A 27,535-nucleotide genomic window follows, 5' to 3' on the forward strand; every position below is an offset into this window, starting at 1 on the left:
GAGATATCAAGCTGATGACACACAAAAGGAGATGATGTGATGTATATACCTAGGAGACACCAAGCTGATGACACATACAAGGAGATGATGTGATGTATATACCTAGGAGACACCAAGCTGATGACACATAAAAGGAGATGATGTGATATATATACCTAGGAGATAGCAAGCTGATGACATATAAAAGCAGATGATGTGATGTATAAACCTAGGAGACAGCAAGCTGATGACACATACAAGGAGATGATGTGATGTATATACCTAGGAGACAGCAAGCTGATGACACATAAAAGAAGATGATGTGATTTATATACCTAGGAGACAGCAAGCTGATGACACATCAAAGGAGATGATGTGATGTATATACCTAGGAGATAGCCAGCTAATGACATATAACATGAGATGATGTGATGTATATACCTAGGAAATAGCAAGCTGATGACACATACAAGGAGATGATGTGATGCATACACATAGGAGATAGAAAGCTGATGACACTTAAAAGGAGATGATGTGATGTATATACCATGTATACCTAGGAAAGAGCAAGTTGATGACACATACAAGGAGATGATGTAATGTATATACCTAGGAGATATCAAGCTGATGACACATAAAAGGAGATGATGTGATGTATATACCTAGGAGACACCAAGCTGATGACACATACAAGAAGATGATGTGATGTATATACCTAGGAGACACCAAGCTGATGACACATAAAAGGAGATGATGTGATATGTATACCTAGGAGATAGCAAGCTGATGACATATAAAAGGAGATGATGTGATGTATAAACCTAGGAGACAGCAAGCTAATGACACATACAATGAGATGATGTGATGTATATACCTAGGAGACAGCAAGCTGATGACACATAAAATGAGATGATGTGATTTATACACCTAGGAGACAGCAAGCTAATGACACATAAAAGGAGATGATGTGATGTATATACCTAGGAGACAGCAAACTGATGACACATAAAAGGAGATGATGTGATGTTTATACCTAGGAGATATCAAGCTGATGACACACAAAAGGAGATGATGTGATGTATATACCTAGGAAACACCAAGCTGATGACACATACAAGGAGATGATGTGATGTATATACCTAGGAGACACCAAGCTGATGACACATAAAAGGAGATGATGTGATATATATACCTAGGAGATAGCAAGCTGATGACATATAAAAGCAGATGATGTGATGTATAAACCTAGGAGACAGCAAGCTGATGACACATACAAGGAGATGATGTGATGTATATACCTAGGAGACAGCAAGCTGATGACACATAAAAGGAGATGATGTGATTTATATACCTAGGAGACAGCAAGCTGATGACACATCAAAGGAGATGATGTGATGTATATACCTAGGAGATAGCCAGCTAATGACATATAACATGAGATGATGTGATGTATATACCTAGGAGATAGCAAGCTGATGACACATACAAGTAGATGATGTGATGTATACACATAGGAGATAGATAGCTGATGACACTTAAAAGGAGATGATGTGATGTATATACCTAGGAAAGAGCAAGTTGATGACACATACAAGGAGATGATGTGATGTATATACCTAGGAGAAAGCAAGCTGATGACACATAAAAGGAGATGATGTGATGTTTATACCTAGGAGACACCAAGCTGATGACACATACAAGAAGATGATGTGATGTATATACCTAGGAGACAGCAAGCTGATGACACATAAAAGGAGATGATGTGATATATATACCTAGGAGATAGCAAGCTGATGACATATAAAAGGAGATGATGTGATGTATAAACCTAGGAGACAGCAAGCTGATGACACATACAAGGAGATGATGTGATGTATATACCTAGGAGACAGCAAGCTGATGACACATAAAAGGAGATGATGTGATTTATATACCTAGGAGACAGCAATCTGATGACACTTAAAAGAAGATGATGTGATGTATATACCTAGGAGATAGCAAACTGATGACACATAAAAGGAGATGATGTGATATATATACCTAGGAGATAGCGAGCTAGTGACATATACAAGGAGATGATGTGATGTATATACCTAGGAGACAGCAAGCTGATGACACATAAAAGAAGATGATGTGATGTATATACCTAGGAGACAGCAAGCTAATGACACATAAAAGGAGATGATGTGATGTATATACCTAGGAGACAGCAAACTGATGACACATAAAAGGAGATGATGTGATGTATATACCTAGGAGATATCAAGCTGATGACACACAAAAGGAGATGATGTGATGTATATACCTAGGAGACACCAAGCTGATGACACATAAAAGGAGATGATGTGATTTATATACCTAGGAGACAGCAAGCTGATGACACTTAAAAGAAGATGATGTGATGTATATACCTAGGAGAAAGCAAACTGATGACACATAAAAGGAGATGATGTGATATATATACCTAGGAGATAGCAAGCTGATGACATATAAAAGCAGATGATGTGATGTATAAACCTAGGAGACAGCAAGCTGATGACACATACAAGGAGATGATGTGATGTATATACCTAGGAGACAGCAAGCTGATGACACATAAAAGAAGATGATGTGATTTATATACCTAGGAGACAGCAAGCTGATGACACATCAAAGGAGATGATGTGATGTATATACCTAGGAGATAGCCAGCTAATGACATATAACATGAGATGATGTGATGTATATACCTAGGAAATAGCAAGCTGATGACACATACAAGGAGATGATGTGATGCATACACATAGGAGATAGAAAGCTGATGACACTTAAAAGGAGATGATGTGATGTATATACCATGTATACCTAGGAAAGAGCAAGTTGATGACACATACAAGGAGATGATGTGATGTATATACCTAGGAGATATCAAGCTGATGACACATAAAAGGAGATGATGTGATGTATATACCTAGGAGACACCAAGCTGATGACACATACAAGAAGATGATGTGATGTATATACCTAGGAGACACCAAGCTGATGACACATAAAAGGAGATGATGTGATATGTATACCTAGGAGATAGCAAGCTGATGACATATAAAAGGAGATGATGTGATGTATAAACCTAGGAGACAGCAAGCTAATGACACATACAAGGAGATGATGTGATGTATATACCTAGGAGACAGCAAGCTGATGACACATAAAATGAGATGATGTGATTTATACACCTAGGAGACAGCAAGCTAATGACACATAAAAGGAGATGATGTGATGTATATACCTAGGAGACAGCAAACTGATGACACATAAAAGGAGATGATGTGATGTTTATACCTAGGAGATATCAAGCTGGTGACACACAAAAGGAGATGATGTGATGTATATACCTAGGAAACACCAAGCTGATGACACATACAAGGAGATGATGTGATGTATATACCTAGGAGACACCAAGCTGATGACACATAAAAGGAGATGATGTGATATATATACCTAGGAGATAGCAAGCTGATGACATATAAAAGCAGATGATGTGATGTATAAACCTAGGAGACAGCAAGCTGATGACACATACAAGGAGATGATGTGATGTATATACCTAGGAGACAGCAAGCTGATGACACATAAAAGGAGATGATGTGATTTATATACCTAGGAGACAGCAAGCTGATGACACATCAAAGGAGATGATGTGATGTATATACCTAGGAGATAGCCAGCTAATGACATATAACATGAGATGATGTGATGTATATACCTAGGAGATAGCAAGCTGATGACACATACAAGTAGATGATGTGATGTATACACATAGGAGATAGAAAGCTGATGACACTTAAAAGGAGATGATGTGATGTATATACCTAGGAAAGAGCAAGTTGATGACACATACAAGGAGATGATGTGATGTATATACCTAGGAGAAAGCAAGCTGATGACACATAAAAGGAGATGATGTGATGTATATACCTAGGAGACACCAAGCTGATGACACATACAAGAAGATGATGTGATGTATATACCTAGGAGACACCAAGCTGATGACACATAAAAGGAGATGATGTGATATGTATACCTAGGAGATAGCAAGCTGATGACATATAAAAGGAGATGATGTGATGTATAAACCTAGGAGACAGAAAGCTAATGACACATACAAGGAGATGATGTGATGTATATACCTAGGAGACAGCAAGCTGATGACACATAAAAGGAGATGATGTGATTTATATACCTAGGAGACAGCAAGCTGATGACACTTAAAAGAAGATGATGTGATGTATATACCTAGGAGAAAGCAAACTGATGACACATAAAAGGAGATGATGTGATATATATACCTAGGAGATATCGAGCTGGTGACATATACAAGGAGATGATGTGATGTATATACCTAGGAGACAGCAAGCTGATGACACATAAAAGAAGATGATGTGATGTATATACCTAGGAGACAGCAAGCTGATGACACATACAAGGAGATGATGTGATGTATATACCTAGGAGACAGCAAGCTGATGACACATAAAAGGAGATGATGTGATTTACATACCTAGGAGACAGCAATCTGATGACACTTAAAAGAAGATGATGTGATGTATATACCTAGGAGATAGCAAACTGATGACACATAAAAGGAGATGATGTGATATATATACCTAGGAGATAGCGAGCTAGTGACATATACAAGGAGATGATGTGATGTATATACCTAGGAGACACCAAGCTGATGACACATAAAAGGAGATGATGTGATTGATATACCTAGGAGACAGCAAGCTGATGACACAAACAAGGAGATGATGTGATGTATATACCTAGGAGACAGCAAGCTGATGACACATAAAAGGAGATGATGTGATTTATATACCTAGGAGACAGCCAGCTGATGACACTTAAAAGAAGATGATGTGATGTATATACCTAGAAGATAGCAAACTGATGACACATAAAAGGAGATGATGTGATATATATATACCTAGGAGATAGCGAGCTAGTGACATATACAAGGAGAGGATGTGATGTATATACCTAGGAGACAGCAAGCTGATGACACATAAAAGGAGATGATGTGATAGGAGACACCAAGCTGATGACACATAAAAGGAGATGATGTGATTTATATACCTAGGAGATAGCAAACTGATGACACATAAAAGGAGATGATGTGATATATATATACCTAGGAGATAGCGAGCTAGTGACATATACAAGGAGATGATGTGATGTATATACCTAGGAGACAGCAAGCTGGATGATGTGATGTATATACCTAGGAGACAGCAAGCTGGATAATGTGATGTATATACCTAGGAGACAGCAAGCTGATGACACATAAAAGGAGATGATGTGATGTATAAACCTAGGAGACAGCAAGCTGATGACACATACAAGGAGATGATGTGATGTATATACCTAGGAGACAGCAAGCTGATGACACATAAAAGAAGATGATGTGATTTATATACCTAGGAGACAGCAAGCTGATGACACATCAAAGGAGATGATGTGATGTATATACCTAGGAGATAGCCAGCTAATGACATATAACATGAGATGATGTGATGTATATACCTAGGAAATAGCAAGCTGATGACACATACAAGGAGATGATGTGATGCATACACATAGGAGATAGAAAGCTGATGACACTTAAAAGGAGATGATGTGATGTATATACCATGTATACCTAGGAAAGAGCAAGTTGATGACACATACAAGGAGATGATGTGATGTATATACCTAGGAGATATCAAGCTGATGACACATAAAAGGAGATGATGTGATGTATATACCTAGGAGACACCAAGCTGATGACACATACAAGAAGATGATGTGATGTATATACCTAGGAGACACCAAGCTGATGACACATAAAAGGAGATGATGTGATATGTATACCTAGGAGATAGCAAGCTGATGACATATAAAAGGAGATGATGTGATGTATAAACCTAGGAGACAGCAAGCTAATGACACATACAAGGAGATGATGTGATGTATATACCTAGGAGACAGCAAGCTGATGACACATAAAATGAGATGATGTGATTTATACACCTAGGAGACAGCAAGCTAATGACACATAAAAGGAGATGATGTGATGTATATACCTAGGAGACAGCAAACTGATGACACATAAAAGGAGATGATGTGATGTTTATACCTAGGAGATATCAAGCTGGTGACACACAAAAGGAGATGATGTGATGTATATACCTAGGAAACACCAAGCTGATGACACATACAAGGAGATGATGTGATGTATATACCTAGGAGACACCAAGCTGATGACACATAAAAGGAGATGATGTGATATATATACCTAGGAGATAGCAAGCTGATGACATATAAAAGCAGATGATGTGATGTATAAACCTAGGAGACAGCAAGCTGATGACACATACAAGGAGATGATGTGATGTATATACCTAGGAGACAGCAAGCTGATGACACATAAAAGGAGATGATGTGATTTATATACCTAGGAGACAGCAAGCTGATGACACATCAAAGGAGATGATGTGATGTATATACCTAGGAGATAGCCAGCTAATGACATATAACATGAGATGATGTGATGTATATACCTAGGAGATAGCAAGCTGATGACACATACAAGTAGATGATGTGATGTATACACATAGGAGATAGAAAGCTGATGACACTTAAAAGGAGATGATGTGATGTATATACCTAGGAAAGAGCAAGTTGATGACACATACAAGGAGATGATGTGATGTATATACCTAGGAGAAAGCAAGCTGATGACACATAAAAGGAGATGATGTGATGTATATACCTAGGAGACACCAAGCTGATGACACATACAAGAAGATGATGTGATGTATATACCTAGGAGACACCAAGCTGATGACACATAAAAGGAGATGATGTGATATGTATACCTAGGAGATAGCAAGCTGATGACATATAAAAGGAGATGATGTGATGTATAAACCTAGGAGACAGAAAGCTAATGACACATACAAGGAGATGATGTGATGTATATACCTAGGAGACAGCAAGCTGATGACACATAAAAGGAGATGATGTGATTTATATACCTAGGAGACAGCAAGCTGATGACACTTAAAAGAAGATGATGTGATGTATATACCTAGGAGAAAGCAAACTGATGACACATAAAAGGAGATGATGTGATATATATACCTAGGAGATATCGAGCTGGTGACATATACAAGGAGATGATGTGATGTATATACCTAGGAGACAGCAAGCTGATGACACATAAAAGAAGATGATGTGATGTATATACCTAGGAGACAGCAAGCTGATGACACATACAAGGAGATGATGTGATGTATATACCTAGGAGACAGCAAGCTGATGACACATAAAAGGAGATGATGTGATTTACATACCTAGGAGACAGCAATCTGATGACACTTAAAAGAAGATGATGTGATGTATATACCTAGGAGATAGCAAACTGATGACACATAAAAGGAGATGATGTGATATATATACCTAGGAGATAGCGAGCTAGTGACATATACAAGGAGATGATGTGATGTATATACCTAGGAGACACCAAGCTGATGACACATAAAAGGAGATGATGTGATTGATATACCTAGGAGACAGCAAGCTGATGACACAAACAAGGAGATGATGTGATGTATATACCTAGGAGACAGCAAGCTGATGACACATAAAAGGAGATGATGTGATTTATATACCTAGGAGACAGCCAGCTGATGACACTTAAAAGAAGATGATGTGATGTATATACCTAGAAGATAGCAAACTGATGACACATAAAAGGAGATGATGTGATATATATATACCTAGGAGATAGCGAGCTAGTGACATATACAAGGAGAGGATGTGATGTATATACCTAGGAGACAGCAAGCTGATGACACATAAAAGGAGATGATGTGATAGGAGACACCAAGCTGATGACACATAAAAGGAGATGATGTGATTTATATACCTAGGAGATAGCAAACTGATGACACATAAAAGGAGATGATGTGATATATATATACCTAGGAGATAGCGAGCTAGTGACATATACAAGGAGATGATGTGATGTATATACCTAGGAGACAGCAAGCTGGATGATGTGATGTATATACCTAGGAGACAGCAAGCTGGATAATGTGATGTATATACCTAGGAGACAGCAAGCTGATGACACATAAAAGGAGATGATGTGATGTATAAACCTAGGAGACAGCAAGCTGATGACACATACAAGGAGATGATGTGATGTATATACCTAGGAGACACCAATCTGATGACACATAAAAGGAGATGAAGTGATTTATATACCTAGGAGACAGCAAGCTCATGACACTTAAAAGAAGATGATGTGATGTATATACCTAGGAGACAGCAAGCTGATGACACATAAAAGGAGATGATGTGATTTATATACCTAGGAGACAGCAAGCTGATGACACTTAAAAGAAGATGATGTGATGTATATACCTAGGAGACAGCAAACTGATGACACATAAAAGGAGATGATGTGATATATATACCTAGGAGATAGCGAGCTAGTGACATATACAAGGAGATGATGTGATGTATATACCTAGGAGACACCAAGCTGATGACACATAAAAGGAGATGATGTGATATATATACCTAGGAGATAGCAAGCTGATGACATATAAAAGGAGATGATGTGATGTATATACCTAGGAGACAGCAAGCTGATGACACAAACAAGGAGATGATGTGATGTATATACCTAGGAGACAGCAAGCTGATGACACATAAAAAGAGATGATGTGATTTATATACCTAGGAGACACCAATCTGATGACACATAAAAGGAGATGATGTGATTTATATACCTAGGAGACAGCAAGCTGATGACACTTAAAAGAAGATGATGTGATGTATATACCTAGGAGACAGCAAGCTGATGACACATAAAAGGAGATGATGTGATTTATATACCTAGGAGGCAGCAAGCTGATGACACTTAAAAGAAGATGATGTGATGTATATACCTAGGAGACACCAAGCTGGTGACACATAAAAGGAGATGATGTGATCTATATACCTAGGAGACACCAAGCTGATGACACTTAAAAGAAGATGATGTGATGTATATACCTAGGAGATAGCAAACTGATGACACATAAAAGGAGATGATGTGATATATATATACCTAGGAGATAGCAAGCTAATGACATATACAAGGAGATGATGTGATGTATATACCTAGGAGACAACAAGCTGATGACACATAAAAGGAGATGATGTGATGTATATACCTAGGAGACAGCAAACTGATGACACATAAAAGAAGATGATGTGATGTATATACCTAGGAGACAGCAAGCTGATGACACATACAAGGAGATGATGTGATGTATATACCTAGGAGACAGCAAGCTGATGACACATAAAAGGAGATGATGTGATGTATAAACCTAGGAGACAGCAAGCTGATGACACATACAAGGAGATGATGTGATGTATATACCTAGGAGACACCAATCTGATGACACATAAAAGGAGATGATGTGATTGATATACCTAGGAGACAGCAAGCTGATGACACAAACAAGGAGATGATGTGATGTATATACCTAGGAGACAGCAAGCTGATGACACATAAAAGGAGATGATGTGATTTATATACCTAGGAGACAGCCAGCTGATGACACTTAAAAGAAGATGATGTGATGTATATACCTAGAAGATAGCAAACTGATGACACATAAAAGGAGATGATGTGATATATATATACCTAGGAGATAGCGAGCTAGTGACATATACAAGGAGAGGATGTGATGTATATACCTAGGAGACAGCAAGCTGATGACACATAAAAGGAGATGATGTGATAGGAGACACCAAGCTGATGACACATAAAAGGAGATGATGTGATTTATATACCTAGGAGATAGCAAACTGATGACACATAAAAGGAGATGATGTGATATATATATACCTAGGAGATAGCGAGCTAGTGACATATACAAGGAGATGATGTGATGTATATACCTAGGAGACAGCAAGCTGGATGATGTGATGTATATACCTAGGAGACAGCAAGCTGGATAATGTGATGTATATACCTAGGAGACAGCAAGCTGATGACACATAAAAGGAGATGATGTGATGTATAAACCTAGGAGACAGCAAGCTGATGACACATACAAGGAGATGATGTGATGTATATACCTAGGAGACACCAATCTGATGACACATAAAAGGAGATGAAGTGATTTATATACCTAGGAGACAGCAAGCTCATGACACTTAAAAGAAGATGATGTGATGTATATACCTAGGAGACAGCAAGCTGATGACACATAAAAGGAGATGATGTGATTTATATACCTAGGAGACAGCAAGCTGATGACACTTAAAAGAAGATGATGTGATGTATATACCTAGGAGACAGCAAACTGATGACACATAAAAGGAGATGATGTGATATATATACCTAGGAGATAGCGAGCTAGTGACATATACAAGGAGATGATGTGATGTATATACCTAGGAGACACCAAGCTGATGACACATAAAAGGAGATGATGTGATATATATACCTAGGAGATAGCAAGCTGATGACATATAAAAGGAGATGATGTGATGTATATACCTAGGAGACAGCAAGCTGATGACACAAACAAGGAGATGATGTGATGTATATACCTAGGAGACAGCAAGCTGATGACACATAAAAAGAGATGATGTGATTTATATACCTAGGAGACACCAATCTGATGACACATAAAAGGAGATGATGTGATTTATATACCTAGGAGACAGCAAGCTGATGACACTTAAAAGAAGATGATGTGATGTATATACCTAGGAGACAGCAAGCTGATGACACATAAAAGGAGATGATGTGATTTATATACCTAGGAGGCAGCAAGCTGATGACACTTAAAAGAAGATGATGTGATGTATATACCTAGGAGACACCAAGCTGGTGACACATAAAAGGAGATGATGTGATCTATATACCTAGGAGACACCAAGCTGATGACACTTAAAAGAAGATGATGTGATGTATATACCTAGGAGATAGCAAACTGATGACACATAAAAGGAGATGATGTGATATATATATACCTAGGAGATAGCAAGCTAATGACATATACAAGGAGATGATGTGATGTATATACCTAGGAGACAACAAGCTGATGACACATAAAAGGAGATGATGTGATGTATATACCTAGGAGACAGCAAACTGATGACACATAAAAGGAGATGATGTGATATATATACCTAGGAGATAGCGAGCTAGTGACATATACAAGGAGAGGATGTGATGTATATACCTAGGAGACAGCAAGCTGATGACACATAAAAGGAGATGATGTGATGTATAAACCTAGGAGACAGCAAGCTGATGACACATACAAGGAGATGATGTGATGTATATACCTAGGAGACACCAATCTGATGACACATAAAAGGAGATGATGTGATTTATATACCTAGGAGACAGCAAGCTGATGACACTTAAAAGAAGATGATGTGATGTATATACCTAGGAGACAGCAAGCTGATGACACATAAAAGGAGATGATGTGATTTATATACCTAGGAGACAGCAAGCTGATGACACTTAAAAGAAGATGATGTGATGTATATACCTAGGAGACACCAAGCTGATGACACATAAAAGGAGATGATGTGATATATATACCTAGGAGACACCAAGCTGATGACACTTAAAAGAAGATGATGTGATGTATATACCTAGGAGATAGCAAACTGATGACACATAAAAGGAGATGATGTGATATATATATACCTAGGAGATAGCGAGCTAATGACATATACAAGGAGATGATGTGATGTATATACCTAGGAGACAACAAGCTGATGACACATAAAAGGAGATGATGTGATGTATATTCCTAGGAGACAGCAAACTGATGACACATAAAAGGAGATGATGTGATATATATACCTAGGAGATAGCGAGCTAGTGACATATACAAGGAGATGATGTGATGTATATACCTAGAAGATATCACGCTGATGACACATAAAAAGAGATGATGTGATGTATATACCTAGGAGATACCAAGCTGATGACAAAAAAATAAGAGACATCCAACAGATGAGGACACATATTTTTAACATTTGTCTTTCACGTATGCCAACATGTATATTAGGCAACAAACTTGGAACTGTCAACTTACATTGTTAACTGACAAAAATTACTACAATGACATTGAAAACTACATGCAAATGTTTTATTGTAATTTCTTTGTACCAAGTCTGTTTTGTCTCTAATAATCTGTGAATATCTTTTAACGTAAGAAAAGACTATTTACCTTAAGGAAGTCCATCACTTCTTCCTTCTTCCTTTTTCTCTCTTCACCATCATAGCTGTATATTTCTACCAGATCATAAGGAGTCTTACCCTGAAATACAATCAAATAATCTTTCATTAATTATACACATACTAGTATATATCTTTTATTTAAAAAACTGTAAAACATTAAGTAATAGGTAACTGTTGAATAAATTTTACCTATGCATTGCAGAATGTTGTCTTATTTATATATACTTCAAATAAAAACCAGTGAACCTAAACCAACAACACATATGAAGTGTCATTATAAAGAGATCAATGAATAATATTTGAGATTTTGCTGTTAAAGACATTATTGAATGATTGGTGTAGGGTGTGTGGGTGAAATGTGATAAGAAGGTAGTTATATGTTTTGCTGGAGTATAATCAAATGGTAGTTTTGTTAACAGTGTATGATTGGTGTAAGATGTGTTGCTGGAGTATAATTAAATGGTAGTTTTGTTAATAGTGTATGATTAGTGTAAGATGTGTTGCCGGAGTATGCTTAGATGGTAGTTTTGATAAAAGTGTATGATTGGTGTAGGGTGTGTTGGTGGAATGTGATTGAATGGTAGTTTTGTTAATAGTGTATAATTGGTGTAAGGTGTATTGGTAGAATGTGATTAGATGGTAGTTTTGTAAACAGTGTATGATTGGTGTAAGATCTGTTGGTGAAATGTGATTAGATGGTAGTAAAGTGTGTTGTTGGAGTATGATTAGATGGTAGTTTTGTTAAATAGTGTATGATTGGTGTGAGGTGCATTAGTGGAATGTGATTAAATGGAAGTAAGATGTGTTGCTGGAGTATGATTAGATGGTAGTTTTGTAAGTAGTTTAGGATTCGTGTTAGGTGTGTTGGTGGAGTATGATGACATGGCAGTTGTGTCAGTAATGTAGGATTGGTGTTAGGTGTGTTGGTGGAGTATGATGAGATGGTAGTTGTGTCAGTAATGTAAAATTGGTGTTAGGTGTGTTGGTGGAGTATGATGAGATGGTAGATGTGTCAGTAATGTAGCATTGGTGTTAGGTGTGTTGGTGGAGTATGATGAGATGGTAGTTGTGTCAGTAGTGTAGGATTGGTGTTAGGTGTGTTGGTGGAGTATGATGAGATGGTAGTTGTGTCAGTAGTGTAAGATTGGTGTTAGTTGTGTTGGTGGAGTATGATGAGATGGTAGTTGTGTCAGTAGTGTAGGATTGGTGTTAGTTGTGTTGGTGGAGTATGATGAGATGGTAGTTGTGTCAGTAGTGTAAGATTGGTGTTAGTTGTGTTGGTGGAGTATGATGAGATGGTAGTTGTGTCAGTAGTGTAGGATTGGTGTTAGTTGTGTTGGTGGAGTATGATGAGATGGTAGTTGTGTCAGTAGTGTGAGATTGGTGTTAGTTGTGTTGGTGGAGTATGATGAGATGGTAGTTGTGTCAGTAGTGTAGGATTGGTGTTAGTTGTGTTGGTGGAGTATCATGAGATGGTAGTTGTGTCAGTAGTGTAAGATTGGTGTTAGTTGTGTTGGTGGAGTATCATGAGATGGTAGTTGTGTCAGTAGTGTAGGATTGGTGTTAGTTGTGTTGGTGGAGTATGATGAGATGGTTGTTGTGTCAGTAGTGTAGGATTGGTGTTAGGTGTGTTGGTGGAGTATGATAAGATGATAGTTGTGTCAGTAGTGTAGGATTGGTGTTAGTTGTGTTGGTGGAGTATCATGAGATGGTAGTTGTGTCAGTAGTGTAGGATTGGTGTTAGTTGTGTTGGTGGAGTATGATGAGATGGTTGTTGTGTCAGTAGTGTAGGATTGGTGTTAAGTGTGTTAGTGGAGTATGATGAGATGGTAGTTGTATCAGTAGTGTAGGATAGGTGTAGGGTGTGTTGGTGGAGTATGATGAGATGGTAGTTGTGTCAGTAGTATATGATTGATGTAGGGTGTGTTGGTGGAGTATGATGAGATTGTAGTTGTGTCAGTAGTGTATGATTGGTGTTAGTTGTGTTGGTGGAGTATCATGAGATGATAGTTGTGTCAGTAGTGTAAGATTGGTGTTAGTTGTGTTGGTGGAGTATAGTGAGATGGTAGTTGTGTCAGTAGTTTAGGATTGGTGTTAGGTGTGTTGGTGGAGTATGATGAGATGGTAGTTGTGTCAGTAGTGTAGGATTGGTGTTAGTTGTGTTGGTGGAGTATGATGAGATGGTAGTTGTGTCAGTAGTGTAGGATTGGTGTTAGGTGTGTTGGTGGAGTATGATGAGATGGTAGTTGTGTCAGTAGTATATGATTGATGTAGGGTGTGTTGGTGGAGTATGATGAGATGGTAGTTGTGTCAGTAGTATATGATTGGTGTAGGGTGTGTTGGTGGAGTATGATGAGATGGTAGTTGTGTCAGTAGTATATGATTGATGTAGGGTGTGTTGGTGGAGTATGATGAGATGGTAGTTGTGTCAGTAGTATATGATTGGTGTAGGGTGTGTTGGTGGAGTATGATGAGATGGTAGTTGTGTCAGTAGTATATGATTGATGTAGGGTGTGTTGGTGGAGTATGATGAGATGGTAGTTGTGTCAGTAGTATATGATTGATGTAGGGTGTGTTGGTGGAGTATGATGAGATGGTAGTTGTGTCAGTAGTATATGATTGGTGTAGGGTGTGTTGGTGGAGTATGATGAGATGGTAGTTGTGTCAGTACTATATGATTGGTGTAGGGTGTGTTGGTGGAGTATGATGAGATGGTAGTTGTGTCAGTAGTATATGATTGATGTAGGGTGTGTTGGTGGAGTATGATGAGATGGTAGTTGTGTCAGTAGTATATGATTGATGTAGGGTGTGTTGGTGGAGTATGATGAGATGGTAGTTGTGTCAGTAGTATATGATTGGTGTAGGGTGTGTTGGTGGAGTATGATGAGATGGTAGTTGTGTCAGTAGTATATGATTGATGTAGGGTGTGTTGGTGGAGTATAATGAGATGGTTGTTGTGTCAGTAGTGTATGATTGGTGTTAGTTGTGTTGGTGGAGTATAATGAGATGGTTGTTGTGTCAGTAGTGTAGGATTGGTGTTAGTTGTGTTGGTGGAGTATGATGAGATGGTAGTTGTGTCAGTAGTGTGAGATTGGTGTTAGTTGTGTTGGTGGAGTATGATGAGATGGTAGTTGTGTCAGTAGTGTAGGATTGGTGTTAGTTGTGTTGGTGGAGTATCATGAGATGGTAGTTGTGTCAGTAGTGTAAGATTGGTGTTAGTTGTGTTGGTGGAGTATCATGAGATGGTAGTTGTGTCAGTAGTGTAGGATTGGTGTTAGTTGTGTTGGTGGAGTATGATGAGATGGTTGTTGTGTCAGTAGTGTAGGATTGGTGTTAGGTGTGTTGGTGGAGTATGATAAGATGATAGTTGTGTCAGTAGTGTAGGATTGGTGTTAGTTGTGTTGGTGGAGTATCATGAGATGGTAGTTGTGTCAGTAGTGTAGGATTGGTGTTAGTTGTGTTGGTGGAGTATGATGAGATGGTTGTTGTGTCAGTAGTGTAGGATTGGTGTTAAGTGTGTTAGTGGAGTATGATGAGATGGTAGTTGTATCAGTAGTGTAGGATAGGTGTAGGGTGTGTTGGTGGAGTATGATGAGATGGTAGTTGTGTCAGTAGTATATGATTGATGTAGGGTGTGTTGGTGGAGTATGATGAGATTGTAGTTGTGTCAGTAGTGTATGATTGGTGTTAGTTGTGTTGGTGGAGTATCATGAGATGATAGTTGTGTCAGTAGTGTAAGATTGGTGTTAGTTGTGTTGGTGGAGTATAGTGAGATGGTAGTTGTGTCAGTAGTTTAGGATTGGTGTTAGGTGTGTTGGTGGAGTATGATGAGATGGTAGTTGTGTCAGAAGTGTAGGATTGGTGTTAGTTGTGTTGGTGGAGTATGATGAGATGGTAGTTGTGTCAGTAGTGTAGGATTGGTGTTAGGTGTGTTGGTGGAGTATGATGAGATGGTAGTTGTGTCAGTAGTATATGATTGATGTAGGGTGTGTTGGTGGAGTATGATGAGATGGTAGTTGTGTCAGTAGTATATGATTGGTGTAGGGTGTGTTGGTGGAGTATGATGAGATGGTAGTTGTGTCAGTAGTATATGATTGATGTAGGGTGTGTTGGTGGAGTATGATGAGATGGTAGTTGTGTCAGTAGTATATGATTGGTGTAGGGTGTGTTGGTGGAGTATGATGAGATGGTAGTTGTGTCAGTAGTATATGATTGATGTAGGGTGTGTTGGTGGAGTATGATGAGATGGTAGTTGTGTCAGTAGTATATGATTGATGTAGGGTGTGTTGGTGGAGTATGATGAGATGGTAGTTGTGTCAGTAGTATATGATTGGTGTAGGGTGTGTTGGTGGAGTATGATGAGATGGTAGTTGTGTCAGTACTATATGATTGGTGTAGGGTGTGTTGGTGGAGTATGATGAGATGGTAGTTGTGTCAGTAGTATATGATTGATGTAGGGTGTGTTGGTGGAGTATGATGAGATGGTAGTTGTGTCAGTAGTATATGATTGATGTAGGGTGTGTTGGTGGAGTATGATGAGATGGTAGTTGTGTCAGTAGTATATGATTGGTGTAGGGTGTGTTGGTGGAGTATGATGAGATGGTAGTTGTGTCAGTAGTATATGATTGATGTAGGGTGTGTTGGTGGAGTATAATGAGATGGTTGTTGTGTCAGTAGTGTATGATTGGTGTTAGTTGTGTTGGTGGAGTATAATGAGATGGTTGTTGTGTCAGTAGTGTATGATTGGTGTAGGGTGTGTTGGTGGAGTATAATGAGATGGTTGTTGTGTCAGTAGTGTAGGATTGGTGTTAGTTGTGTTGGTGGAGTATAATGAGATGGTTGTTGTGTCAGTAGTGTATGATTGGTGTAGGGTGTGTTGGTGGAGTATGATGAGATGGTTGTTGTGTCAGTAGTATATGATTGATGTAGGGTGTGTTGGTGGAGTATAATGAGATGGTTGTTGTGTCAGTAGTGTAGGATTGATGTAGGGTGTGTTGGTGGAGTATGATGAGATGGTTGTTGTGTCAGTAGTATATGATTGATGTAGGGTGTGTTGGTGGAGTATAATGAGATGGTTGTTGTGTCAGTAGTGTAGGATTGATGTAAGGTGTGTTGGTGGAGTATGATGAGATGGTTGTTGTGTCAGTAGTGTAGGATTGGTGTAGGGTGTGTTGGTGGAGCATCATGAGATGGTAGTTGTGTCAGTAGTGTAGGATTGGTGTAGGATGTGTTGGTGGAATATCATGAGATGGTAGTTGTGTCAGTAGTATATGATTGATGTAGGGTGTGTTGGTGGAGTATAGTGAGATGGTAGTTGTGTCAGTAGTATATGGTTGATGTAGGGTGTGTTGGTGGAGTATGGTGAGATTGTAGTTGTGTCAGTAGTATATGATTGGTGTAGGGTGTGTTGGTGGAGTATAATGAGATGGTAGTTGTGTCAGTAGTTTAGGATTGGTGCAGGGTGTGTTCTTCCATACAACAAATATAGTTGACCTATTGTTTATAGTTTAAGAAAAACAGACCAAAACACAAAAACTTAACACTGAGCAATGAACCCTGAAAATGAGGTCAAGGTCAAATAAAACCTATGCAACTGACATATTCATCATAAAATATTTCCATACACCAAATGTAGTTGACCTATTGTATATAGTATTAGAAAAAAAGACCAAAACTCAAAAACTTAATTTGTCGTTCATTTTTTTATATAAATAAGGCCGTTAGTTTTCTCGTTTGAATTGTTTTACATTGTCTTATTGGGGCCTTTTATAGCTGACTATGCATTATAGGCTTTGCTCATTGTTGAAGGCCATACAGTTAATGTCTGTGTCATTTTGGTCTCTTGTGGACAGTTGTCTCGTTGGTAATCATACCACTTTTTTTTTTATATTTGACCATTAAACCATGAAAATGAGGTCAAGGTCAGTTGACACCTGCCAGCTAGACATGTACATTTTACAATCATTCCATACACCAAATATAGTAGACCTATTGCATACAGTATTAGAAAAACAGACCAAAATACAAACACTTAACTATAAACACTGAACCATGAAAATGAGGTCAAGGTCAGATGACACCTGCCAGTTGGACATGTGCACCTTACAATCCTTCCATACACGGAATATACAAGACCTATTGCTAATAGTATCTGAGATATGGACTTGACCATCAATAATTAACCTTGTTCACGAATTCATGAAATGAGGTCGAGGTCAAGTGAAAACTGTCTGACGGGCAAGGACATTGGACATGTGACTGGCGGAAACTTCGTAACATGAGGCATCCATATACAAAGTATAAAGCATCCAGGTCTTCCACCTTCTAAAATATAAAGCTTTTAAGAAGTTAGCTAATGCCGCCGCCACTGCTTGATCACTATCCCTATGCCGGGCTTTCTGAGATTAAAGTCGCAGGCTCAACAAAAAACTGTCAAACAATCAGTTTTAAGGGGGCTCGCGGGTCTAAATCATTTTTTTAATTAAAAAAAAATGGGGTCACCATTCATTTACGCTCACAATCTGCCTTCGAAAGAAGCATAAATTTTTGTTAATGTCCTTTTTTTTTCTGTTGACTTAATAGGGGAAATAGTTGTAATATTTAAATAAAAAAAGAACCAAATTACAGAAATCGCTTAAATTTTAGTTATTTATTAGTTTATGTACAGCTTTTTCGAAAACAACAATATAAAATATATGAGTTAAAAAAGATATTTCAATTTTAATGCCAAACTAGAGGCTCTCAAGAGCCTGTGTCGCTCACCTGTTAATGTGTTTACTGATGTCGGCCATCTTCGTTGGTAGCGGGGTCATTAGACACTTTTTTTTAAAATAGATACCCTAGTATTATGATTGTGGCCAAGTTTGGTTAAATTTGGCCAAGTCGTTTTAGAAAAGATTTTTATACAAGTTACAAAAATGACGAAAAGTTGTTCAATATTGACTATAAAGGGCAATAACTCCTTAAGGGGTCCTCTAACAATTTCGATCATGCTGACTTATTTGTAGATCTTACTTTGCTGAACATTATTGCTGTTTACAGTTTATCTCTATCTATAATAGTATTCAAGATAATAATCAAAAACTGCAAAATTTCCTTAAAATCACCAATTTTAGGGCAGCAACCCAACAACAGGTTGTCCGATTCAACTCAAAATTTGTGAGGGGATATATCTTATTCTGATGGACATTTAAATCTTGAAAGATTTGCCCTAAATGTCTTAGTTTCAAAGATGTAAAGCAAAAACTGCATTTTACCACTATGTTCTAATTTTAGCCAGGTCGGCCATTTTGTTTGGCAGGCTGGGTCATCGGACACATTTTTTAAACTATAAACCACAATGATAATTGTGGCCAAGTTTGGTTAAATTTGGCAAAGTAGTTTTGGAGAAGAAGATTTTTAGAAAAGTTACAAAAAATGACGAAAAGTTGTTAAAAATTGACTATAAAGGGCAATAACTCCTTAAGGGGTCAACTGACAATTTTGGTCATGTTGACTTATTTGTAGGTCTTACTTTGCTGAACATTATTGCTGTTTACAGTTTATCTCTATCTATAATAGTATTCAAGATAATAACCAAAAACTGCAAAATTTCCTTAAAATAACCATTTCACAGGCAGCAACCCAACAACAGGTTGTCCTATTCGTCTGAAAATTTCAAGGCAGATAGATCTTGACCTGATCAACCATTTTACCCTATGTCAGATTTGCTCTAAATGCTTTGGTTTTTGAGTTATTAGCCAAAAACTGCATTTTACCCCTATGTTCTATTTTTAGCCATGGCGGCCATCTTGGTTGGTTTGACGGGTCACGCCACACATTTTTCAAACTAGATACCCCAAGGATGATTGTGGCCAAGTTTGGTAGAATTTGGCCCAGTAGTTTCAGAGGAGAAGATTTTTGTAAAAGTTTACGGACGACGGACGACGGACGCCAAGTGATGAGAAAAGCTCACTTGACCTTTCAGGTCAGGTGAGCTAAAAATGGCATTTTTGCACCAAAGGGAGATAATTTGGAGCTTTTTCAATGATATCTACATTTTAAAAGTCACCTGAGGCCAACATGAATTGATTTTTTGGAATGATTCTTGTACCATAATGATAAAGTAACAACTACTTAAGGTAATAAATGAAATTTGTAATGAAAAATTATTGTTTAATTTTTTTCTGCAAATCTTATACCCGCAAGCCTCCTTAAGAAAACTGTTCATTCATTACTTTTTTAATATTTTATCTGCAGCTGTTTATCCTCAACTATGATATTTGTATTTATATTGTTATTGTACTTTCTCTGTTGACTTGTATTTAATTTTTAGAGAATACAATATCTATCAATCTAATAAGAATAAAACTGAATGTTACCTTCAATGATTTCACCCAAGGACTGCATCCTTTATCTACTAACCATTTTGTTACATCAATATGTCCAATTTGAGCAGCAATATGTAAAGCTGTTTCTCCATCCTATAACAATATAAAAATATAAACATGTTAATGGTGTGTGATAATAAAATCACGAGAGGAGTCAAACAATTTACCAAATGTAAGAAATATAACATCGGGTAAGAAAATATCAAATTATATTTGTGTATAAACTATTAATTGGTAGATTAAGATATAAATTCACTTTTTCTGATTCAGTGAAACAAAAAAAGGTAATCAAAAATAATAAACTCTTAATTATATAAGTGAAACAAGTCAAATAATAGCAACCCTAACTTTATATAAGTCTTACAAGTATTTGTTGTCCATTTAACATGAATGATAAACAACATGATTTTATGCTGATTCAGTAGAATGACCAAAGTTGAAAAAAAAACTTTTTTCAAGAAACATTAAAACGAGTTATATTTTCTGATTCAGTACGAAGAGACTAGAAAAATGAGACCCCACTTTATATAATTCTGTCAAGTATTTGTTATTTTAAAAGACATTTTACATTAGATCTGTAGAATGAACATTATCTAACTAAAGATGTAAACACAATTTGCTCTCATTAACTTCTCATTAAAATCAGATGTTTACAAAATAATTTTTCGTCAAGAAACAAAATAAAACCTTTACTATCTGATTCAGTTCTGTGTTACGAATAAAACGAGACCCCACTTTATATAATTCTAACAAATATTTGTTGTCCATTAAACCTGTCTGATTAACAACATGATTTTGTGTAGATTCTGTATAAAGTGATGTTTGGTCAGAGTAAGATGATTATATCTATCATTACCGGGTCTGTGGCTTCTAACTGACTTCCGTGAGTGACTAGGTAAGTCACCACCTCCAGGTGTCCTGCCACAGCCGCCCACATTAATGGTGTCAGTCCTCCCTGTAATATCAACATATAACAGACATCAAAACTTGTGTCATAAACTGAACAATGTTGTGTAATAAATATAAACAAAATATATATCACATGAATCAGTGGTCAAAACTGAATAAAATGACCAGTCACACTTGTATTTATATTCTACATAAACAACAAATAAACACCATGTTTTATTGTGAGATGTCAGAACTTCCATCAGAACTGTCAGGTTAAAAAAAAAACTTTTTTCAAGAAACATTAAAACGAGTAATATTTTCTGACTCAGTACGAAGAGACAAGAAAAATAAGACCCCACTTTATATAATTCTGTCAAGTATTTGTTATTTTTAAAAGATGTTTTACATTAGATCTGTAGAATTAACATTATCTGACTAAAGATGTAAACATAACTTTTTCTCATCAACTTTTCATTAAAATCAAATGTTTACAAAATAATATTTTGTCAGGAAACAAAATAAAACCTTTACTATCTGATTCAGTTCTGTGTTACGAATAAAATGAGACCCCACTTTATATAATTCTAACAAATATTTGTTGTCCATTAAACCTGTCTAATTAACAACATGATTTTGTGTAGATTCTGTATAAAGTGATGTTTGGTCAGAGTAAGGTCATTATATCTAACATTACCCGGTCTGTAACTTCTAACTGACTTCCGTGAGTGACTAGGAAAGTCACCACCTCCAGGTATCCTCTCCGAGCTGCCAACATTAATGGTGTCCTTCCTCCCTGTAATATCAACATAAAACAGACATCAAAACTTGTGTCATAAACTGGACAATGCTGTGTAATAAATATAAACAAATTATATATCACCATGATCACATGAATCAGTGGTCAAAACTGAATAAAATGACCAGTCACACTTGTATTTATATTCTACATAAACAATAAATAAACAACATGTTTTATTTTGAGATGTCTGAACTTCCATCAGAACTGTCAGGTTAAAAAAATTTTTTTTTCAAGAAACATTAAAACCAGTAATATTTTCTGATTCAGTAGGAAAAGACGAGAAAAATAAGACCCCACTTTAAATAATTCTGTCAAGTATTTGTTATTTTTAAAAGACATTTTACATTAGATCTGTAGAATTAACATTATCTGACTAAATTTGTTAACACAACTTTTTCTCATCAACTTCTCATTAAAATCAAATGTTTACAAAATAATTTTTTGTCAAGAAACAAAATAAAACCTTTACTATCTGATTCAGTTCTGTGTTACGAATAAAATGAGACCCCACTTTATATAATTCTAACAAATATTTGTTGTCCGTTAAACCTGTCTGATTAACAACATGATTTTGTGTAGATTCTGTATAAAGTGATGTTTTGTCAGAGTAAAGTGATTATATCTATCATTACCGGGGATGTAGCTTCTAACTGACTTCCCTCAGTGACTAGGCAAGTCACCACCTCCAGGTGTCCTCCCACTGCCGCCCACATTAATGGTGTCCTTCCCATCTGTAATATCAACATATAACAGACATCAAAACTTGTGTCATAAACTGGACAATGTTGTGTAATAAATATAAACAAAATATATATCACATGAATCAGTGGTCAAAACTGAATAAAATGACCAGTCACACTTGTATTTATATTTTACATATTAAACAACAAATAATCAACATGTTTTATTATGAGATGTCAGAACTTCCATCAGAACTGTCAGGTTAAAAAAAAATAATTTTTTTTGAAACCTTAAAACAAGTTATATTTTCTGATTCAGTACGAAGAGACAAGAAAAATGAGACCCCACTTTATATAATTCTGTCAAGTATTTGTTATTTTTAAAAGATGCTTTACATTAAATCTGTAGAATTAACATTATCTAACTAAAGAAACTACTCATTAAAATCAGATGTTTATAAAATAATTTGTTGTCAAGAAACAAAATAAAACCTTAACTATCTGATTCAGTTCTGTGTTACGAATAAAATGAGACCCCACTTTATATAATTCTAACAAATATTTGTTGTCCATTAAATCTGTCTGATTAACAACAGGATTTTGTGTAGATTCTGTATAAAGTGATGTTTTGTCAGAGTAAGGTCATTATATCTATCATTACCAAGGTGTCTGTGGCTTCTAACTGACTTCCGTGAGTGACTAGGAAAGTCACCACCTTCAGGTGTCCGTACTCAGCCGCCAACATTAATGGTGTCCTTCCATCCTGTAATATCAACATATAACAGACATCAAAACTTGTGTCATAAACTGAACAATGTTGTGTAATAAATATAAACAAAATATATATCACATGAATCAGTGGTTAAAACTGAACAAAATGACCAGTCACACTTGTATTTATATTCTAGATAAACAACAAATAAACAACATGTTTTATTGTGAGATGTCAGCACTTCCATCAGAACTGTTAGGTTAAAAAAAAAATTTTTTCAAGAAACATTAAAACAATTTATATTTTTTGATTCAGTACGAAGAGACAAGAAAAATAAGACCCCACTTTATATAATTCTGTCAAGTATTTGTTATTTTTAAAAGATGTTTTACATTAAATCTGAAGAATTAACATTATCTGACTAAAGATGTTAACACAACTCGTTCTCTTTAACTTCTCATTAAAATCAGATGCTTACAAAATAATTTTTTGTCAAGAAACAAAATAAAACCTTTACTATCTGATTCAGTTCTGTGTTACGAATAAAATGAGACCCCACTTTATATAATTCTAACAAATATTTGTTGTCCATTAAACCTGTCTGATTAACAGTATTTTGTGTCTTTTCAAATAATGATCAAAGCTTAGGAAATATTTAGTGGTATTTCCGTGTAAAATGTTGGGTGTCTACCAGCTGCTTCATATCATATGAGTTGTTGTGTATAAGGGTAATATAGCAATGGTGTATGTTTGTGGTGAGTATAAGGGTAATATAGCAATGGTGTATGTTTGTGGTGAGTATAAGGGTAATATAGCAATGGTGTATGTTTGTGGTGAGTATAAGGGTAATATAGCAATGGTGTATGTTTGTGGTGAGTGTAAGGGTAATATAGCAATGGTGTATGTTTGTGGTGAGTATAAGGGTAATATAGCAATGGTGTATGTTTGTGGTGAGTATAAGGGTAATATAGCAATGGTGTATGTTTGTGGTCAGTATAAGGGTAATATAGCAATGGTGTATGTTTGTGGTGAGTATAAGTAAAGAACTGCAATAAGCCATGTTTATTTTTTTCAAGTTTGCATTGCCTATAAGTGTGATCTGTAACTTGTTTGTGATGAGTGTAATAATGTCATTGCTATGTCACATGTTGGTGTTGAGTATAAGAGTGTCATTGTTATGTCACATGTTGGTGTTGAGTATAAGAGTGTCATTGCTACGTCACATGTTGGTGTTGAGTATAAGAGTGTCATTGCTACGTCACATGTTGGTGTTGAGTATAAGAGTGTCATTGATATGTCACATGTTGGTGTTGAGTATAAGAGTGTCATTGATATGTCACATGTTGGTGTTGAGTATAAGAGTGTCATTGATATGTCACATGTTGGTGTTGAGTATAAGAGTGTCATTGCTATGTCACATGTTGGTGTTGAGTATAAGAGGGTCATTGCTGTGTCACATGTTGGTGTTGAGTATAAGAATGTCATTGCTATGTCACATGTTGGTGTTGAGTATAAGAGTGTCATTGATATGTCACATGTTGGTGTTGAGTATAAGAGTGTCATTGTTATGTCACATGTTGGTGTTGAGTATAAGAGTGTCATTGCTATGTCACATGTTGGTGTTGAGTATAAGAATGTCATTGATATGTCACATATTGGTGTTGAGTATAAGAGTGTCATTGCTATGTCACATGTTAGTGTTGAGAATAAGAGTGTCATTGCTATGTCACATGTTGGTGTTGAGTATAAGAAAGTCATTACTATGTCACATGTTGGTGTTGAGTTTAACTGTGACATTATGTAGGTGTCACATGTCATGTTCAGTACAGGAGTGGTAAATGAATGTTGTATGATCAGGTGTCACATGTCATGTTCAGTACAAGAGTGGTAAATGAAAGTTGTATGATCAGGTGTCACATGTCATGTTCAGAACAAGAGTGGTAAATGAATGTTGTATAATCAGGTGTCACATGTCATGTTCAGTAGAAGAGTAATAAATGAATGTTGTATAATCAGGTGTCACATGTCATGTTCAGTACAGGAGTGGTAAATGAATGTTGTATAATCAGGTGTCACATGTCATGTTCAGTACAAGAGTGGAAAATGAATGTTGTATAATCAGGTGTCACATGTCATGTTCAGGAGAAGAGTGGTTAATGAATGTTGTATAATCAGGTGTCACATGTCATGTTCAGTAAAGGAGTGGTAAATGTTTGTTGTATAACCAGGTGTCACATGTCATGTTCAGTACAGGAGTGGTAAATGAATGTTGTATAATCAGGTGTCACATGTCATGTTCAGTAGAAGAGTGGTAAATGAATGTTGTATAATCAGGTGTCACATGTCATGTTCAGTACAGGAGTGGTAAATGTTTGTTGTATAATCAGGTGTCACATGTCATGTTCAGTACAAGAGTGGTAAATGAATGTTGTATAATCAGGTGTCACATGTCATGTTCAGTACAAGAGTGGAAAATGAATGTTGTATGATCCAGTGTCACATGGCATGTTCAGTACAGGAGTGGTAAATGAATGTTGTATAATCAGGTGTCACATGTCATGTTCAGTACAAGAGTGGAAAATGAATGTTGTATGATCCAGTGTCACATGTCATGTTCAGTACATGAGTGGTAAATGTATGTTGTATAACCAGGTGTCACATGTCATGTTGAGTACAGGAGTGGGAAATGTATGTTGTATAATCAGGTGTCACATGTCATGTTTAGTACTGGAGTGGTAAATGTTTGTTGTATAATCAGGTGTCACATGTCATGTTCAGTACAAGAGTGGAAAATGAGTGTTGTATGATCCAGTGTCACATGGCATGTTCAGTACAGGAGTGGTAAATGAATGTTGTATAATCAGGTGTCACATGTCATGTTCAGTACAAGAGTGGAAAATGAATGTTGTATGATCCAGTGTCACATGGCATGTTCAGTACAGGAGTGGTAAATGTATGTTGTATAACCAGGTGTCACATGTCATGTTGAGTACAGGAGTGGGAAATGTATGTTGTATAATCAGGTGTCACATGTCATGTTTAGTACTGGAGTGGTAAATGTTTGTTGTATAATCAGGTGTCACATGTCATGTTCAGTACAAGAGTGGAAAATGAATGTTGTATGATCCAGTGTCACATGGCATGTTCAGTACAGGAGTGGTAAATGAATGCTGTATAATCAGGTGTCACATGTCATGTTCAGTACAGGAGTGGTAAATGAATGTTGTATAACCAGGTGTCACATGTCATGTTCAGTACAAGAGTGGTAAATGAATGTTGTATAATCAGGTGTCACATGTCATGTTTAATACAGGAGTGGTAAATGAATGTTGTATGATCTGCTGTAACATGTCATGTTCAGTACAGGAGTGGTAAATGTATGTTATATAACCAGGTGTCACATGTCATGTTCAGTACAGGATTGGTAAATGTATGTTGCATAATCAGGGGTCACATGTCATTTTTAGTACAAGAGTGGTAAATGAATGTTGTATGTATGATCAGGTGTCACACATGTCATGTTCAGTACAGGAGTTGTAAATGAATGATGTATGATCAGGTGTCACATGTCATGTTCAGTACAAGAGTGGTTATGCATGTTGTATGATCAGGTGTCACATGTCATGTTTAGTACTGGAGTGGTAAATGAATGTTGTATAATCAGGTGTTACATTCCATGTTCAGTACAGGAGTGGTTAATGAATGTTGTATGATCAGGTGTCACATGTCATGTTCAGTACAGGATTGGTAAATGCTGGTTGTATGATCAGGTGTTACATGTCATGTTCAGTACAGGAGTGGTAAATACAT

At 36.7% G+C, this 27,535-nt stretch overlaps 2 protein-coding genes and 1 long non-coding RNA gene across 3 annotated transcripts in view; 1 reads left to right on the plus strand and 2 right to left on the minus strand.

Annotated features, from left to right (window-relative positions):
* Positions 1-27,535, minus strand: part of LOC143051566 (uncharacterized) — a 425,778-nt gene that overhangs the window by 158,004 nt on the left and 240,239 nt on the right. The window lies entirely within an intron of this gene.
* Positions 1-27,535, plus strand: part of LOC143051550 (uncharacterized) — a 576,970-nt gene that overhangs the window by 69,629 nt on the left and 479,806 nt on the right. The window lies entirely within an intron of this gene.
* Positions 1-27,535, minus strand: part of LOC143051960 (uncharacterized) — a 69,378-nt gene that overhangs the window by 39,756 nt on the left and 2,087 nt on the right. Inside the window, exons 3-4 of the mRNA XM_076224937.1 lie at positions 20,635-20,736; positions 12,264-12,353 (exon numbers count right to left, since the gene is read on the minus strand). Coding sequence (XP_076081052.1) covers positions 12,264-12,353; positions 20,635-20,736 — 192 coding nt within the window. The remainder of the gene's footprint in view (positions 1-12,263; positions 12,354-20,634; positions 20,737-27,535) is intronic.

This window comes from Mytilus galloprovincialis, chromosome 11, assembly GCF_965363235.1.
Source record: "Mytilus galloprovincialis chromosome 11, xbMytGall1.hap1.1, whole genome shotgun sequence".
Taxonomy (NCBI): Eukaryota; Metazoa; Mollusca; class Bivalvia; order Mytilida; family Mytilidae; genus Mytilus; species Mytilus galloprovincialis.